Source organism: Taudactylus pleione, unplaced genomic scaffold (assembly GCF_031769625.1).
Source record: "Taudactylus pleione unplaced genomic scaffold, aTauple2 ptg000041l, whole genome shotgun sequence".
Classification (NCBI taxonomy): Eukaryota; Metazoa; Chordata; class Amphibia; order Anura; family Myobatrachidae; genus Taudactylus; species Taudactylus pleione.
The window spans coordinates 31,923,650-31,940,234 of record NW_028284443.1 but is presented as its reverse complement, the minus strand read 5'-3'; the positions used below and the strand labels follow the sequence as shown (position 1 = coordinate 31,940,234).

At 43.6% G+C, this 16,585-nt stretch overlaps 1 protein-coding gene across 1 annotated transcript in view; it reads left to right on the top strand.

Moving 5' to 3' along the window:
* The window catches only part of NELL2 (neural EGFL like 2), a 357,636-nt gene that overhangs the window by 113,141 nt on the left and 227,910 nt on the right, over positions 1–16,585 (top strand). Inside the window, exons 5-9 of the mRNA XM_088458020.1 lie at positions 5,131–5,304; positions 5,522–5,618; positions 7,880–7,952; positions 8,053–8,135; positions 12,463–12,591. Coding sequence (XP_088314146.1) covers positions 5,131–5,304; positions 5,522–5,618; positions 7,880–7,952; positions 8,053–8,135; positions 12,463–12,591 — 556 coding nt within the window. The remainder of the gene's footprint in view (positions 1–5,130; positions 5,305–5,521; positions 5,619–7,879; positions 7,953–8,052; positions 8,136–12,462; positions 12,592–16,585) is intronic.

Genomic DNA, 16,585 nt, shown 5'->3' with positions numbered 1-16,585 from the left:
TGCTTCTCCCCTTTAACCTCTCCCAAACTTTCACCACCTTTTCCATTATTTTTTCTTACATTATAGGAGTGGAAAACTGGGGGAAGTAGTTATTCATCTGTCCCTGTAGCTAGGCAAACCCTCTGCCTCCCATTACTGACTCAAGGGTAGAGGGCCCACCTTCAGCATGTATCTTTGTTCTGGCCTATGTGAACCTCAGCCCTCTTTAAAGTATGGTAAAGAGCTCATATTATTGCTGGGTATTTGGTTATTAGAATACAGAAAGTAGGTTTATGGATCTAGTTTTTTATATTTTTCAGAACAGAAATTGAGTCCTGCACAAACAGAAAGCACAATGAAAAAGACTGTGATAGTTAAATTACTGTTTAAAATGTGCAGTCATTGTTCAAACCATCTGCACAGGTGAACCAGAATGCTGATCTTATTTTGCTGCAGTGTGTTAAAACAGGAGCAATTGCACATAAAATTATATTATGGATACCAGTTTGTAAAGTATCTTGGCTGGTCTTATCGCTCATGTTATGAGTATTGCTTTAGTGCAGTAGAATAGCAGCCATCAACTGAAATATAGGCTTATGTCATTTTTTAAATGACACTCAACAAGTCTAAAATGCAGAGAATATCTTTGCTGAGTGTAACTGGTTCCTTCATAAAACTGATGTCTCAAATTATACTTTTCACTGGTTAAATTTGTGCTGTCATAACAGCTTAATATATTAGTGTTCATTTATAATTTCTTGTTTTCGCTGAAATGTTATTGGCTAATATGCTAGCACAATTTCTCATTTGATTCATATGCTCCCGGAAATTGCAGGAGGTTTGCGATTTTTTGGGGGGTACACCCCTGCACCCCCCAATTCTGGGTACACCCCTGCACCCCCGGAAGAGTAGATGGATCTCCCACATCCTGTGACTTCCTAGTGAAGTGGGCAGGTTGGGGAGTTAATACAGAGAATCTCAGTTCCGTAGGTAGTGGGTGGGGCTAAAATTACGCAAATCGTGTCCTTTGGTCCAACCCACTGCCTATGGACCTGCAAATTGTAACATTTAACCGTGATAGGGGTGGGGCCTAATGACATGGAGAGACCGCCTCTCAAGCTGTCAGCTGCATCTCCTCTCCGGGCTTCTTCCAGAGAGGAGATATTTAAAGTCGGCAAGTAAGGGTTGATCCAGGCCGAGGGTCTGATTCACTACCGTACGCCACTGCGAATATGTTCGCTATTGGCTGATTGTTGCGTTCTGTGCATGCATGTGCATCGCAGTGCGCAAACTCGCTATTGCGATCGGGACTGCGATTGCAGAGGCTACGCAGAAACATGGCAGAGTAATTGACAGGAAGTTTCGTTTGTGGGTGGTAACGGGGGGGTTGTCGGGGAAATGCAGGCAGTTGGGGCGCGCATAAATTATCCACTGCAATAGTCTATGCAGTGTGAGGTCTCATAGCGTGTGTGGTTGTTAACAATTTCTGAGTAAGGTCAGGGTTTCTGCAACTGTATGTGAGGCTGCAATGGTTCTCGATTGTACTGATGATTTCGCTATTCTAAGTATTACGGATTTGTGCAATGTAAAGTGGACGTCCTTATGTAGTGCTGAATTTGCATTGCGATCGCAATGGATTCGCTTGTTATCGCAGTTGAACTGCGTGTGTACGCAATATTGCGAGCCGTAATGAATCAGCAAAATAGACAAAGCAGTCATTTTGGACCTGGACAAACCATACTGCAATAAAAGGGGAGTCAATGCATTTATGTTTTTGCATGCAGGGTAAGTACTGGCTGCTTTTGCATGTAGCCCACAAATGCTGGACAGCTTTATTTTTACACTGCAATTTAGAATTGAGTTTGGACAAATCTAAATCTCTCTGCGCATTTTACATCTGCCCCTCCTCCAGTGCAACATGGTTTTACTAATATGTTATCAGTAATCAGTTAATAATAGCTTTTTTTTTTTTCTTTACTCTCAACTCATAATCAGCCCGTATAGGTTTTCCATCATCATGCACCAGTCTACAACAACATATTAGAAAACCTATCATTGAATGGACATAACCATGATAATTGTCCAGAATTTTATTATCATTGAACATATTCTTCAGAGTATAGTTGACATTGATAATGTAGGAACACTGAGCTGTTTTTGTGTACTATCGCTTCTGCTACCTGAACCACATACCTATAAACTATGGGCCTGATTCAAAGATGGACGGCTGAAGCGGCTGTGCATATCCGTCCATATCCAATGCAAATGCAGAAGTAGGTGTCCGACGCCTCCTTGCTGCATTTGCGATCCTAGCACTGCGACCGAAGTTGCAGGCTAGGATCACCATCGCAACCGATAGTTGCTCCTTTGGTCAGACTGCGGGAGCTGAAGCTTCCTGCAGCCTGAAAGGATGCTGGTCACACAGGAGACCAGGAATGTGCGTCTGTCAACACAGACCCTGGCCTCGTCCCTCCTGGAAAATGGGAGTGACACCCCCCCATTTCCAGGGGTTGACCATCCACAACCCCGCTCTGCCCCCCAAATGCCACAGCATGTCAAACATGTGCAGAACGGGTACTGCGCTTGTGCAGACCAAAAAACATCAGAGATTTACGTTCATCATTGGATGAACGTACATCTCTGAATCAGGGCCTTTGATCAGCAATACTCACTCAATAAAAGAGACAGTCCACCAAAAATATAGTGGGTACAGGACCATAGGCAAAACTAAGGGGTGGTCCGGGGGTGAACCGGACCACCTATTAGCCTTCACTGCCAATTCACAGTTTTTTAAATGTAATTATAATTAATGGGTGCCCACCCATGTGAGGGAAGCGAATGTGTGTGTGGGGGGGGGGATGGATCCATCCACAATTCTGAGAGCCAGCCAATATGCATGCAGTGACAGGCAGCCTGCGCAGGCTCAGTGTACAAACACTGGCCATGCAGGCTGCAGTAAGAAAGGGGGAAGGCATTGATTGCAGCCTGCGAGGTGAGGAGGAGGAGCAAGTGACACCAGGGAGCCTCCACAGTGAAAAAGTAAGTTACCACTTGTGCCCTGCCCAGTACCCACAGCATTTTTTTCTTTTACCATTGGGGAGTTATGACAGTGAACATATTTTTAAGGCAGTTAAAATTGAAGGGGACACGGTAGGCACAGGGGCATAACAATAGAGCCTGCAGTGTCTTGGGGGGTGCGGTGGCTTGGGGGCTGCAGATTCCATGTGGACTAGCCATCCATATGGAATCTGCTGAAAACGTTCCTCCAAAAATGGCCACTGCTTAGGAGGAGACAGATGCTGAAGGTCATACTGGACTTCTAGCGTCTGTCAGGGCAGCACATAGCGCATATCATTACCCGGAAGTTCAGGGAACGCTGGCGCTGTCAGTAGAAGATGCAGAAAGCTGCATCTTCTCCCAGTGAGACCCCTGACAATGAGCATGGAACCCCTGACAATGAGCAGGGCACCCCTAGCAATGAGCATGGAACCCCTGGCAATGAGCACGGATCCCAGAGCATAAAACCCCTGACAATGAGCATGAGACCCCTGACAACAGGCAGGTAATTTAAAAGTAATTAGAAGCCTTACTGTGGGGCATAAAATGGTGTCAGGGGCAAAAATGTATGTGGCATAATGTGTAATGGGCATTACGGTGTGTGGCATGTGTAATGGGCATTATGGTGTGTGGCATAATGTGTAATGGGCATTACGGTGTGTGGCATGTGTAATGGGCATTATGGTGTGTGGCATAATGTATAATGGGCATTATGGTTTGTGGAATAATGTGCAATTGGCATTATGGTGTGGATTAATGTGCAATGGGCTTTACTGTGTGGCATAATGTGTCAGGGGCATTGCGGTGTGTGGCATAATGTGTAAGGGGTATTACTATAATGAGGAAAAATGACAAATAATGTAAACTGTCTATGAGGGTGGTGGCGCATTTTTAACTGTTTGCACTGAGAGACAAATTGCCTAGAAACGGTCCTGGGGGGGGAGCACCAGAAACTTTTTGGCAGGGGGGAGCAAAATGTATAGTTACACCACTGGGTAGGCATGTTCTGTATAGAATAGGGGAGGGGGAGAAAGTGGGCATACACAGTGTAGAATAGGGGAGGGGGAGAAAGTGGGCATACATATTGTAGAATATGGGAGTTGAAGGTGGGCATACATCAATATTTCATGAAGGTAGGATTTTTGGCATATGAATACATTTACCTTGTGTTTATGTACTTGATGTAGAAAAATTAGAATGTATGTAGCACTGCAGACTTCCCAGTGAGAGGGGGCACCAATGCTCTTTATGTACTCATATTACATGTAGGATTCCCCTCAGTGTACCTACCCACAACCAGCCCTGTAATTTCACCTTAGTGTCTCTGCCTACACCATTCCTGTAAGTACCTTGCCCTCACCTCCCTGTAACTCCCCCTCAGTGTCCCTATCCTCACCCTCCTCGTAACTTCACCTCAGTGTCTCTGCCTTCACCCTCCCTGTAAGTACCCCTCAGTGTTCCTGCCCTCACCCTCCCTGTAACTCCCCCATAGTGTCCCTATCCACCCCCTCCTTGTAACTCCCACTCACCATCCCTGTAACTTCACCTCAGTGTCCCTACCCTCACCCTCCTCGTAACTTCACCTCAGTGCTCTACCTTCACCCTCCTTGTAACTCACGAGGACACTCCCAATCCGGTCAGCCTTCCTGGGAGTGCGTATACCTTCAGCGCGCACATGAAAACTCTGCCTGCACCTCATTTCCCTGCCCTACCCCCGGTCTGGCATGAACACTAATAGAAATAACATTAGAAATCTTTCCTGCCTAAATAATGATCACAAAACACAGTGCCAAACTTCCAAGGTAACATTAGTTCTGGTAATGGGTTGAAGCTGGGACCACCCATTACATAGGCAAAACTAGACATTTGATAAAGAACAAGGAGAGTGGTACCAACTGGCTAGTTAATATATTTTAATACCTAGGAACATTGGCAAAAACCTTCACAGACATGTTTTTTAATCTGTGTGAATACAATCTAATCAGCATATAACATTTGGGATAATTGTCTATTTAAACTCAATTGTTATTATTTTAAAATTTTCATTAACAAATTTAGTTTTTCTGTTTCTTATTTGTATCTATTCGCCTGCAGGTATCTTGAGCTAGAAAGTAGTGGTCATCGAAATGAGGTCCGATTGCACTACCGCTCAGGAAATCATCGGTCGCAAACAGAGGTTTTCCCATACATCCTGGCAGATGACAAGTGGCATAGATTTTCCTTGGCAATCAGTGCATCTCACCTGGTTTTACATGTGGATTGTAACAAGTAAGGGAGCTCTCTGATTTGTAAAGTGCAACTATATCCTGCAGACAGTGGAGGCAGACATTTTATATGTTTAATCAATAGGATTTTGTTGGGCAAATGCTACAGTACATCAAGGGTCAGTGTGTAATGAATGATGGGATGAAAGTCTATGAATATGGGTTTAGTGCAGGAAATGGTTCCCTTTCATTAACAATTTAACAAGTATTTTGTTCAACAGGATTTATGAGAGAATTGTGGAGAAGCCATACATGGATATTCCATCTGGTACATCATTATGGGTTGGTCAAAGAAATAATGCACATGGTTATTTTAAGGTAGGTTATGTCGTCTATGGACCTTTCTGTTTGAGAAATGTAAGGTTAAATAATTCACTGTGTTTCCAGCAGTTTTAATAAGCATTAGCCTAGGTTTTGTTTTTACATACCTGTATCCTGTATAAACTGAGCAATTTAAATGTACCTTGATCTGTGGGCAAGAAAGATATGATATCAGTCCTTTGCAATTAAGCATACAAATACTAATCTATGTAAAGTAAGTGGTTTAAGGATAGTATATTTTTCTTATACAAATAAAGTCAATCCTGACTTGCAACATGATTTCGTAAGAATATTCACTGTTGGTACCGTTATTGTTAATATAAACTGGTTTGACTCATGTCTATTTCACCCATGCAATGTTGAATTTCATTATCTGTTATTTCATTATTCAGTATGTGCCTTCTGTGCTTCCTGTCCTATTACTCTATAGAAAGGCAAACAGACATAAGTGATTCATCTAGTAGGTGTTTTACAGTGAGGAAAATAAGATCTTCCACATCATCTATTAATACCATTTCTATCTCTGTCCCAATCAAGATGCTACATTCATACTGACATCTTGCCTTCCTGGTTACAGAAAATCCACTGGGTTTGGTCAGTAGGGTTTTATGTTGTAGTCATTGGTTATAATGCATCCAATAGAATTTGTATTACTTGTTTTTAATGTTACATATATTGTAGCGTATGTAACCACTTGCTTAATTATGTACATTTTGTAACAACTATCAATAAATGCCTTCACAGACTATCACATTCTAAGAAATTGTCCTGTGACTTTCTTTATTACTGTATGTGGTTCTTTAGATTGATGGGAGTTTTATTCAACTAGTTACTAATACAAATATAATTCAATGCATTTCTGATGTACTTTATCTATGCTTCTATGTTTAGTATGTCTATGTCACCAAACTGTAGATTATTTTTCCAATTGTTATGTTTTATATTGAAAATGTTGTTGAATTGTTAAATATAGATTGTAAGCATGCAAGCAGGACGCTCTTATCACTCTCTCTGTCAATAAAAATATTTTAAATAAATGAGCTTTAGTAAATAGAAAAAATCCAAATTAACCTTGCATTAACAAGCAAACCATAGCAATATTAGCACTGTTACGGAGAGTGTATAAATGGGTAACAATGAGTAAAAACTAAAATGGACAGTTTGTCAGAGCCATCCTATCCTTCATATATCCAGTCAGGATAGACAGAACAAAAAAAGTCCAGTAAATATAACTGCAAAAAACCTATAATGTTTTTGTGACTCAATTTCTTTAATCATTCTTTAAACTTAATTCCTGGTATGGTTTAGACCAGAGATTGGCAACAGGCTGCATAGTGGCAACATTCGGCCCTCCAAGCCATCATTTACAGCCCAAGGTTGTCATATTTGTTTTTTTTTATAACTTTTAATGCTTATCTAACATTAAGCAGATGTTTAACTGCTGATATGCTATTACAGATAAATGTCTCTTTCATTGATTAAATGTATTTGTTACTTTTAAGATTAATGTGAGTCACTTTTGAAGAATAGAGGGCCACCCATTGCGACCCCTAAAGTGTATCAGGTTGCCTATTACTATTTTAGACCATACTTACACTTCTAATGCTGTGTAATTAAAGTATACCCAACCCCTTCTCATTATTTGTGCTGTTAGGTAGTATTTAAGTGGCAATGACTGTATTCCTTTTGTATTTTCCAGTGGCATAAAGGCATTTATTTATGATATGGTTGTTTTTATGGAGTACATGGCACGGACTGGATGTTGAGTGTCAGTACAGTGGTGCTTATCGCTGTATATGTATACATTTTAAAATAAAGCCAATAAGACCAATAGCCACGCACTTGTCTGATTCTTTTGGTGAATAACTTCTGCCTCTCCTGCCGTCAGACAATATATACAACTACTGAGCGAGATCTTTCACTTTATTGTATGCAAATCACAACTCTCTCCAGTCTTGTTCAGCTGTGTACATAATCATTCTTTTCAGATATGTGTATTTGTTATGTTTGTGCTAATTGCTTTACTGCATTTCTTCTGGCTTGTAGGCATCACCAGGGTGTAAATCAATATAGTTCTATACTTCAGGGAAAGATAAAGTGTGTTATTTAAGCAGCTTTCAGTTATACACTGTAGATATCCTAATTGGGCTCGATAACATAGTTAGAAATTGATTTAATAAAAACAATATCCATGACACATTCTATTCTGCAAAGTAGCTATGTGTCAAAATGTTTACACTCCGTGTCCTAATCCACAGGGAATCATGCAAGATCTGCAGATTGTTATCATGCCACAAGGATTCATCTCTCAGTGTCCGGATTTAAATCGCAGTATGTATGCTTTTTTTCTCTAATGTGTAAAAAAAAAAAAGAAGATAGTGACTTTCCCTCTATGTTCAGTAATCTTACATATATACATTTGTTATTTCAGCATGTCCAACGTGTAATGACTTCCATGGGTTAGTACAGAAAATTATGGAGCTGCAAGATATCTTGGCAAAAACATCTGCAAAGGTAGATTGTGCATGTTTATCTATAGGAATAGGGGGTTACAATTTGCTTTGTACAAGAAACATAAAACCACATTCTCTGTTATACTGTTCCTTGGTGGGAACATCTCAGTAGTAAAGTTAGAAAAAAAATTAATTGAAAATTAGAGGATGCTGAAACAAAATTATTATTACATGTGTAATATAATTGAAAGACAACTGGTATAGGAAGAGAAAGAAGCTTCAGTTTAACAAAGTCCTGCACTGAGAATAAACTATTAATAGGCAAACTCAAACTACAGTGTAGCAGGCTTCATAGATAGCAGATTATCAGACTTCAATGGCCTTTTACATTTTAATCGTTTTACACAGATCTGTAGAGCAGTATGTGAGTCCATTTTCCGAAATGAATGATCAGTGTCGGACTGGGACTGGAAAGACCATTATAAATTATAGTTCTAGAAACCCACACTGTTGTAATTGCAAGATTACAAATTATGAAGAGTAACTTTCTACATACTAGTAAAAATGTATTATTCTTTAAGGAATTATTTAGTGAATCAGATTTAGAGACATGCTTCAAAATATGACTTTAATCACACACATGGGCATACATATTTAATGGTCATTCCAGAGTTAAGTTAATCTGTTGCTTTTTCTGACTGCGCAATTCTCCCAGTGATTTCTGCTACTTTGCAGCGCCAGCCAACGCAGTACTCTGGAGAGGTAAGTATAATTATATGGGGGTGTAGGGTGTGCGGTGTTAACCCCCCTGGACTCATGTACACTATCAACACTGCACCTATTATTGATGCTCCACAGCTTATCCACCATTACACTGTGTACCCACAAAAAAAACACTGCATTAGTATGTTGCAACATGAAAAATAAAAAATAAACTAACACCAGCCAGTTCCTCCAGAAAAAAAGTACAGACCAGTTTGTGCCCCCGACCCCCCAAAAAATAGAAGTATTACAGTACACCATCAGAGCTAAGTACAAGGTGTTGACATATCCTCCAAATTCACCAGATTTAAATCCAATCAGACATCTGTGGTATGTTTTGGAACAACAACTCTCAGTAATTAACGAATCTGCTGATGACGTCTTACCAGACACAGGACACCTTCAGGGGTCTTGTAGAGTCCATTCTTCAGCAGGTCAGAGCTATTTTGGTGGAACACCATTTATCAAAAGCATATTAGGTAGGTGATCATGATGTTTTGGTTCATCAGTGTATTTTGAAGTCTTCATTTCCCTTATATAGTGAAAGTCGAAAATTTAAATATGAAAGACTGTGTAAAGTTGGAGTTTTGGATATACAGCAATGTTACAGGATATTGGATCTATTATTACAGCTGTAATTATGGTTACTGGCCAAATTACTTCCTGACATAGCCTGATAAAGACCTTGTGGGGCTCACTTGTTTGGCCAAACCACTCACACCAACCCCCTACTCTCCATTTGAAAATATACAGTAATTTAGACAGAGTTAAAGTTGCCTAATGGACTATCCCGCTCTAAAACCTGCATATTGCTACATATTCATACACTAATAAAAAGAACCAGCATATAAATGCCAGGTCACCTTATTCTGCCTCCGGCTCCAGCCCGCCCTGATCTGGCTCTGCTCCGCTTTCTGCTGCTCTGTCCCATCCCCCGCTGACATACTTATCCTTTTCCTGATGGCTGGCCATCTCCTCCTCCTTGGCTAGTTCTCCTTTCTCCCTAGCAGTGGGAGCCATTGGCGCAAACCCCTGCTATTATTGCACATACATGTTAGAGATGGGACAGACCATAGAATAAATTGACGCCAAAATAATTAAATCTCCTTCCTATGTGAAAGTAAATTTCACAACAAAATGTTGTTGTTTTTTTTCCCCCAAACAATCTTAACATTCACAGTTAAAAATAGCCTTTGTGCAGAAGCAAGAACGTTCAAAAATATTCTTTCACTGAAACAACTTAATAAATAATTATATAAAAATGTACCAAGGTAGAACTCTAGATTAGCATTGCCAACCTCAGCAGAAAAATGTTGCTTAGTTAGGAAGAGGTATTTTTTACTGCAAATTCTACTGGTTATCAAATAGAATATTCACTTCCAGCAGCTATTGTAATTAAAATTTAGTAAAATTTTGAGATGCATCTTTTTTTACAATTGATTTTTTTTCACATTAAGCCACCATGTACAGTGTATCTGATCGTAAGTTATATATACTGCTATGAAACCATTAGATATTCATTTTGATCTATAAGTGGAAAGAGTGTTTTCGAAAATGGAATACTTGCAACCATTTAAATAAAGATTAGACAATGGTGAATAATATTATAGCTGATTAAGCCAGTATTAGAAAAGCTCTAACAATGTTAAGTTAATACATTTTTCAGATTTATATAACTTATATAGCTACAGCAGGTTAAACATATTAAAATTAAGGTTACATCCTGTAAGTTCTTCTAAGGTTACTGTAGCATTTTTTATGGAAGACAGATTGCTTTTATTTTGGTCATAAAACTTTTCTTTATAATTTACATTAGATGGTACATTATAGCATATTGTAGCTTGAAACTTGGTGTATATTTTATAAATAATAGCTCTTTAATTTGGGTGTATGTGTTTTCCCAGATCTATGTTTGACAGCACCCACTTTTAGCTTCTTCACAATATCTGTTATGTGATTAATGCTGGGTACACTCTAGACAATTTTTTTTAATGATTTGCCAGTTTCTAACGGATCGGAACGTCAAATCGTCAAAATAGTCTAGTGTGTACCCACTATGTCAGCCGTTTCACGCTCCCGCGGGGTCGGCAGTTGCATCGTCAGGTTGGCCCTACCTGCAGCTCAATCTGACAATGCGATTGACGACCCCATGCAACGGGATGTGGCAGGGGCCAGCATATCGGGCAGCCAGGCACCAGATCGTCTAATATGTAGCGACTGCCCGATATGTTGGCCATTGGCAAGGGGGTCGTCAATTGCATCGCTTGGTACACACAACATTTAGTATTAGTCCCCAAATCCATTATAGGGAATTACCACCCATGAAAGCTCATAAACAGTCACATGATTGATTATTTGTACAACAAAGTGTGCCCATAAGCTACAAAAAATTGCCAAATTGAAACTAAAGCTGGGTACACACTATATGATGTAACAAATGATGAAACTGTCGTCTCAATTTCACTAAATCCCAACGAAGTCACAAAAAATCATGTTGGGGGATTGTATCCAATTAATCATTTATCGTGTACATACCATGCAGTCATCGTGTAGACTAATGGCAGATCAGATGACGGAGCTTATGTAACAAGTTACGAGCTGCAGGAACTCCTGTGAGTCTTCCCATATTTTTACAGCTGCAATTATTTTAAAGGCGAAACCAACTTGGTTTTGTCTTTAAAATGATTGCCGCTTTAAAAATACTGGAAGACTCGCAGGAGTTCCCGCAGCGGCTGCAGCTCACAACCTATTACATAAACCCTGACTTCTTCAGAGGAACGATTGGCCCAATATATTGTGTAGTTGTGCCATTGTGCGCAGACACTACATGATGTGCACCACGTCATTCATTGCATAATCCCATCTGATGTGCAGCACAACAGAATGAACAACCGCAGTGAAAGACAGATCAGGCGTACACACTATATGACGTGTACAGTATATCGTTCCGATCCACATTTGAGTGCTATATTGGACGGTAGTTTAAGTTTGCGGCTAGTTCTGGCATATTATGAAGGTAGCTTTACTTATGGTGGACATATTGTGGCAAATACAATTTGTCTCATTTTTAATTCCTTATGATGCAGGGTCAGCAACATATAAAAAATACCCATTCTGTAAAATTAATGTTTAATTTGGAAGTGTTCTAATATGTTCTCTTCAAGCCTCTATCTTAAATAGCTTAATTATCTAATTCTTACTGTATATACATGCTACACATTTCATTTAACGAAAATGTAAATATAAAATGTATTTTACTATGCCATGAAACAGAAATTAGCTGTGACCTCTGTATTACTTTAAAAATGATTTACTTTCAAATTTCAATGACTTTAGCTATCAGCGTGCTGTCATTATCTCTTCACGGTTTTTATTGCATTTTCCAGTGACTTCCTAGTTCCTACTGTATGTAGTGTATTGCTATTCATTTGGAAGGTATTAGCAATTGGAATATTAAATAGCATTTGTAGTTAGGACAGGTAAGATGGTGTTGCTGATTTCATCATTGTTACATAAAACCTGCCATTTGCTGTTACATGTTAGAGGAATTTCACCCTCTGAGTATTGTTATGGAATTATGGAAAACATTGTTTGTGTCATAAGTCTTTTTTCCCCCATTCTAACAGCTGTCAAGAGCCGAGCAGAGAATGAATAGGTTAGATCAATGCTATTGTGAGAGATCTTGTACCGTAAAGGGCAGCGTTTACAGAGAGCTGGAGACCTGGACAGATGGCTGTAAGAAGTGTACATGCATGGTAAGACTGACTATTTAACATGTGTTCATAAAAGTTTGACATTTTGTTCCTGAATAATGTTTAATCTGTCATTCATTTTTACAAAGTCCTTTCTTATCAGGGGCGTAAATACAGGAGACAATGGAAGGAGGTCACCTCCGAGTGCCAGCCCTGAAGGGGGCACACTGACCTTCTCCATTGTTCCAGGTTCTGCTTTATGCACCCCAGAGCAGGAATAAGCAGGGAGCCCAGGGGGCATGTGCCATGGCCCTCCCTCTCCCAGGGATAAAACCAATGTACATAAAAGGGGCAGGGCAGAGCCTTGAGTGCATGACTCCTCCCTCCTTTGTTGATTTCCCCCCCCCCTCACACATTTGAAACACCTGTTTCCTCTGCTGTTGCTGTGGAAGCAGCAAATAGCAAGAATGGAATTGCCTGATCAGCAACAGGTAGTGTTTGTGCATGCTGGGGTGTTGCTGCTGGCAGGGACGGTTCTAGGGGCAGGCTAACAGGGCCGTCACCCAGAGCGCTGGCCCCTGGAGGGTGCCGCTGAGTCCTCATGGAATATTTATTTTTATCACAGTCTTTGTGGCAGCGGCAGCAGGTTCTAGCCGCCGCCCGCGAGTACCCTCAGGGCCCCCTACCTCTGACCCAGCTCTAGCTGCTGCTCCCTCCCCTCCTCCCTGACGAGCAGTGTGCTCACTGCCCTGATTATTAGGACTGTGCTCCTTTTTGCGTGCGCTGCTGAATTGCAGTAATCAGACACGGAGGGCCGGGGCTAGGATCACATGACCTGGCACAATACATTTTTTTTTTTCCTTATTTTACCCCCTACCCTGTACTGCGCGCGTGACGAAGAAGAAAGACTGTCCATGAGGAGCCTCCAGCCATGAGGAAGTGAGTCACTAGTTGTAGCCAGGAGGGGAGAATACTTAATATGGAAGTTAAGTGCACTGGAGTGAGGGGAGCTGTGGCCGCCGGAGTAGGTGGCATTAGGTCATTTTATGCTATGGTATTGGGAGGAGGAGGGGAATGGGAACACAAGGGGGAAAAGGAGTCCTGTGTGAGATGTGGATATGGGAAGGGGAGTCCTGTGTGGGATGTGGCTATGGGAAGGGGAGCGCAGTGTGTGGGATGTGGCTATGGGAAGGGGAGCGCAGTGTGTGGGATGTGGCTATGGGAAGGGGAGTCCTGTTTGAGATGTGGTTATGGGAAGGGGAGTCCTGTGTGGGATGTGGATATGGGAAGGGGAGTCCTGTGTGGGATGTGGATATGGGAAGGGGAGTCCTGTGTGGGATGTGGATATGGGAAGGGAAGCGCTGTGTGTGGGATGTGCATATGGGAAGGGGAGTCCTGTGTGGGATGTGGATATGGGAAAGGGAGCGCAGTGTGTGGGATCTGGCTATGGGAAGGGGAGCGCACTGTGTGGGATGTGGCTATGGGAAGGGGAGCGCAGTGTGTGGGATGTGGCTATGGGAAGGGGAGCGCAGTGTGTGGGATGTGGCTTTGGGAAGGGGAGCGCAGTGTGTGGGATGTGGCTATGGGCAGGGGATTCCTGTGTGGGATGTGGCTATGGGAAGGGGAGCGCAGTGTGTGGGATGTGGCTATGGGAAGGGGAGTCCTGTTTGGGATGTGGTTATGGGAAGGGGAGTCCTGTGTGGGATGTGGATATGGGAAGGGGAGTCCTGTGTGGGATGTGGATATGGGAAGGGAAGCGCTGTGTGTGGGATGTGCATATGGGAAGGGGAGTCCTGTGTGGGATGTGGATATGGGAAAGGGAGCGCAGTGTGTGGGATCTGGCTATGGGAAGGGGAGCGCACTGTGTGGGATGTGGCTATGGGAAGGGGAGCGCAGTGTGTGGGATGTGGCTATGGGAAGGGGAGCGCAGTGTGTGGGATGTGGCTTTGGGAAGGGGAGCGCAGTGTGTGGGATGTGGCTATGGGCAGGGGATTCCTGTGTGGAATGTGGATATGGGAAGGGGAGTCCTGTGTGGGATGTGGATATGGGAAGGGGAGCCCTGTGTGGGATGTGGATATGGGAAGGGGAGCCCTGTGTGGGATGTGGATATGGGAAGGGGAGTCCTGTGTGGGATGTGGATATGGGAAGGGAAGCGCAGTGTGTGGGATGTGGCTATGGGAAGGGGAGCGCAGTGTGTGTAATGTGGATATGGGAAGGGGAGTCCTGTGTGGGATGTGGATATGGGAAGGGAAGCGCAGTGTGTGGGATGTGGCTATGGGAAGGGGAGTCCTGTGTGGGATGTGGATATGGGAAGGGGAGCGCAGTGTGTGTAATGTGGATATGGGAAGGGGAGTCCTGTGTGGGATGTGGATATGGGAAGGGAAGCGCAGTGTGTGGGATGTGGCTATGGGAAGGGGAGTCCTGTGTGGGATGTGGATATGGGAAGGGGAGCGCAGTGTGTGTAATGTGGATATGGGAAGGGGAGCGCAGTGTGTGGGATGTGGATATGGGAAGGGGAGCGCATTGTGTGGGATGTGGATATGGGAAGGGGACCGCAGTGTGTGGGATGTGGATATGGGAAGGGGAGCGCAGTGTGTGGGATGTGGATATGGGGAGGGGAGTCCGGTGTGGGATGTGGATATGGGAAGGGGAGTCCTGTGTGGGATGTGGATATGGGAAGGGGAGCCCTGTGTGGGATGTGGATATGGGAAGGGGAGCGCAGTGTGTGGGATGTGGATATGGGAAGGGGAGCGCAGTGTGTGGGATGTGGCTATGGGAAGGGGAGTCCTGTGTGGGATGTGGATATGGGAAAGGGAGTGCACTGTGTGGGATGTGGATATGGGAAGGGGAGTCCTGTGTGGGATGTGGATATGGGAAGTGGAGTCCTGTGTGGGATGTGGATATGGGAAGTGGAGTCCTGTGTGGGATGTGGATATGGGAAGGGGAGCGCAGTGTGTGGGATGTGGCTATGGGAAGGGGAGCGCAGTGTGTGGGATGTGGCTATGGGAAGGGGAGTCCTGTGTGGGGTGTGGATATGGGAAGGGGAGTCCGGTGTGGGATGTGTGGGATGTGGATATGGGAAAGGGAGTGCACTGTGTGGGATGTGGATATGGGAAGGGGAGTGCACTGTGTGGTATGTGGATATGGGAAGTGGAGTCCTGTGTGGGATGTGGATATGGGAAGCGGAGTCCTGTGTGGGATGTGGATATGGGAAGGGGAGCGCAGTGTGTGGGATGTGGCTATGGGAAGGGGAGCGCAGTGTGTGGGATGTGGCTATGGGAAGGGGAGTCCTGTGTGGGGTGTGGATATGGGAAGGGGAGTCCGGTGTGGGATGTGGATATGGGAAGGGGAGTCCTGTGTGGGATGCGGATATGGGAAGGGGAGCGCAGTGTGTGGGATGTGGATATGGGAAGGGGAGTCCGGTGTGGGATGTGGATATGGGAAGGGGAGTCCTGTGTGGGATGTGGATTTGGGAAGGGGAGCGCAGTGTGTGGGATGTGGATATGGGAAGGGGAGCGCAGTGGGTGGGATGTGGATATGGGAAGCGGAGTCCTGTGTGGGATGTGGATATGGGAAGTGGAGTCCTGTGTGGGATGTGGATATGGGAAGTGGAGTCCTGTGTGGGATGTGGATATGGGAAGGGGGAGTCCTGTGTGGGATGTGGATATGGGAAGGGGAGTCCTGTGTGGGGGATGTGGATATGGGAAGGGGAGTCCTGTGTGGGATGTGGATATGGGAAGGGGAGCGCAGTGTGTGTAATGTGGATATGGGAAGGGGAGCGCAGTGTGTGGGATATGGGAAGGGGAGTCCTGTGTCGGATGTGGATATGGGAAGGGGAGCACAGTTTGTAGGATGTGGATATGGGAAGGGGAGCGCAGTGTGTGGGATGTGGATATGGGAAGGGGAGCGCTATGTGTGGGATGTGGATATGGGAAGGGGAGCGCAGTGTGTGGGGTGTGGATATGGGAAGGGGAGTCCTGTGTGGGATGCGGATATGGGAAGGGGAGCGCAGTGTGTGGGATGTGGATATGGGAAGGGGAGTCCTGTGTGGGATGTG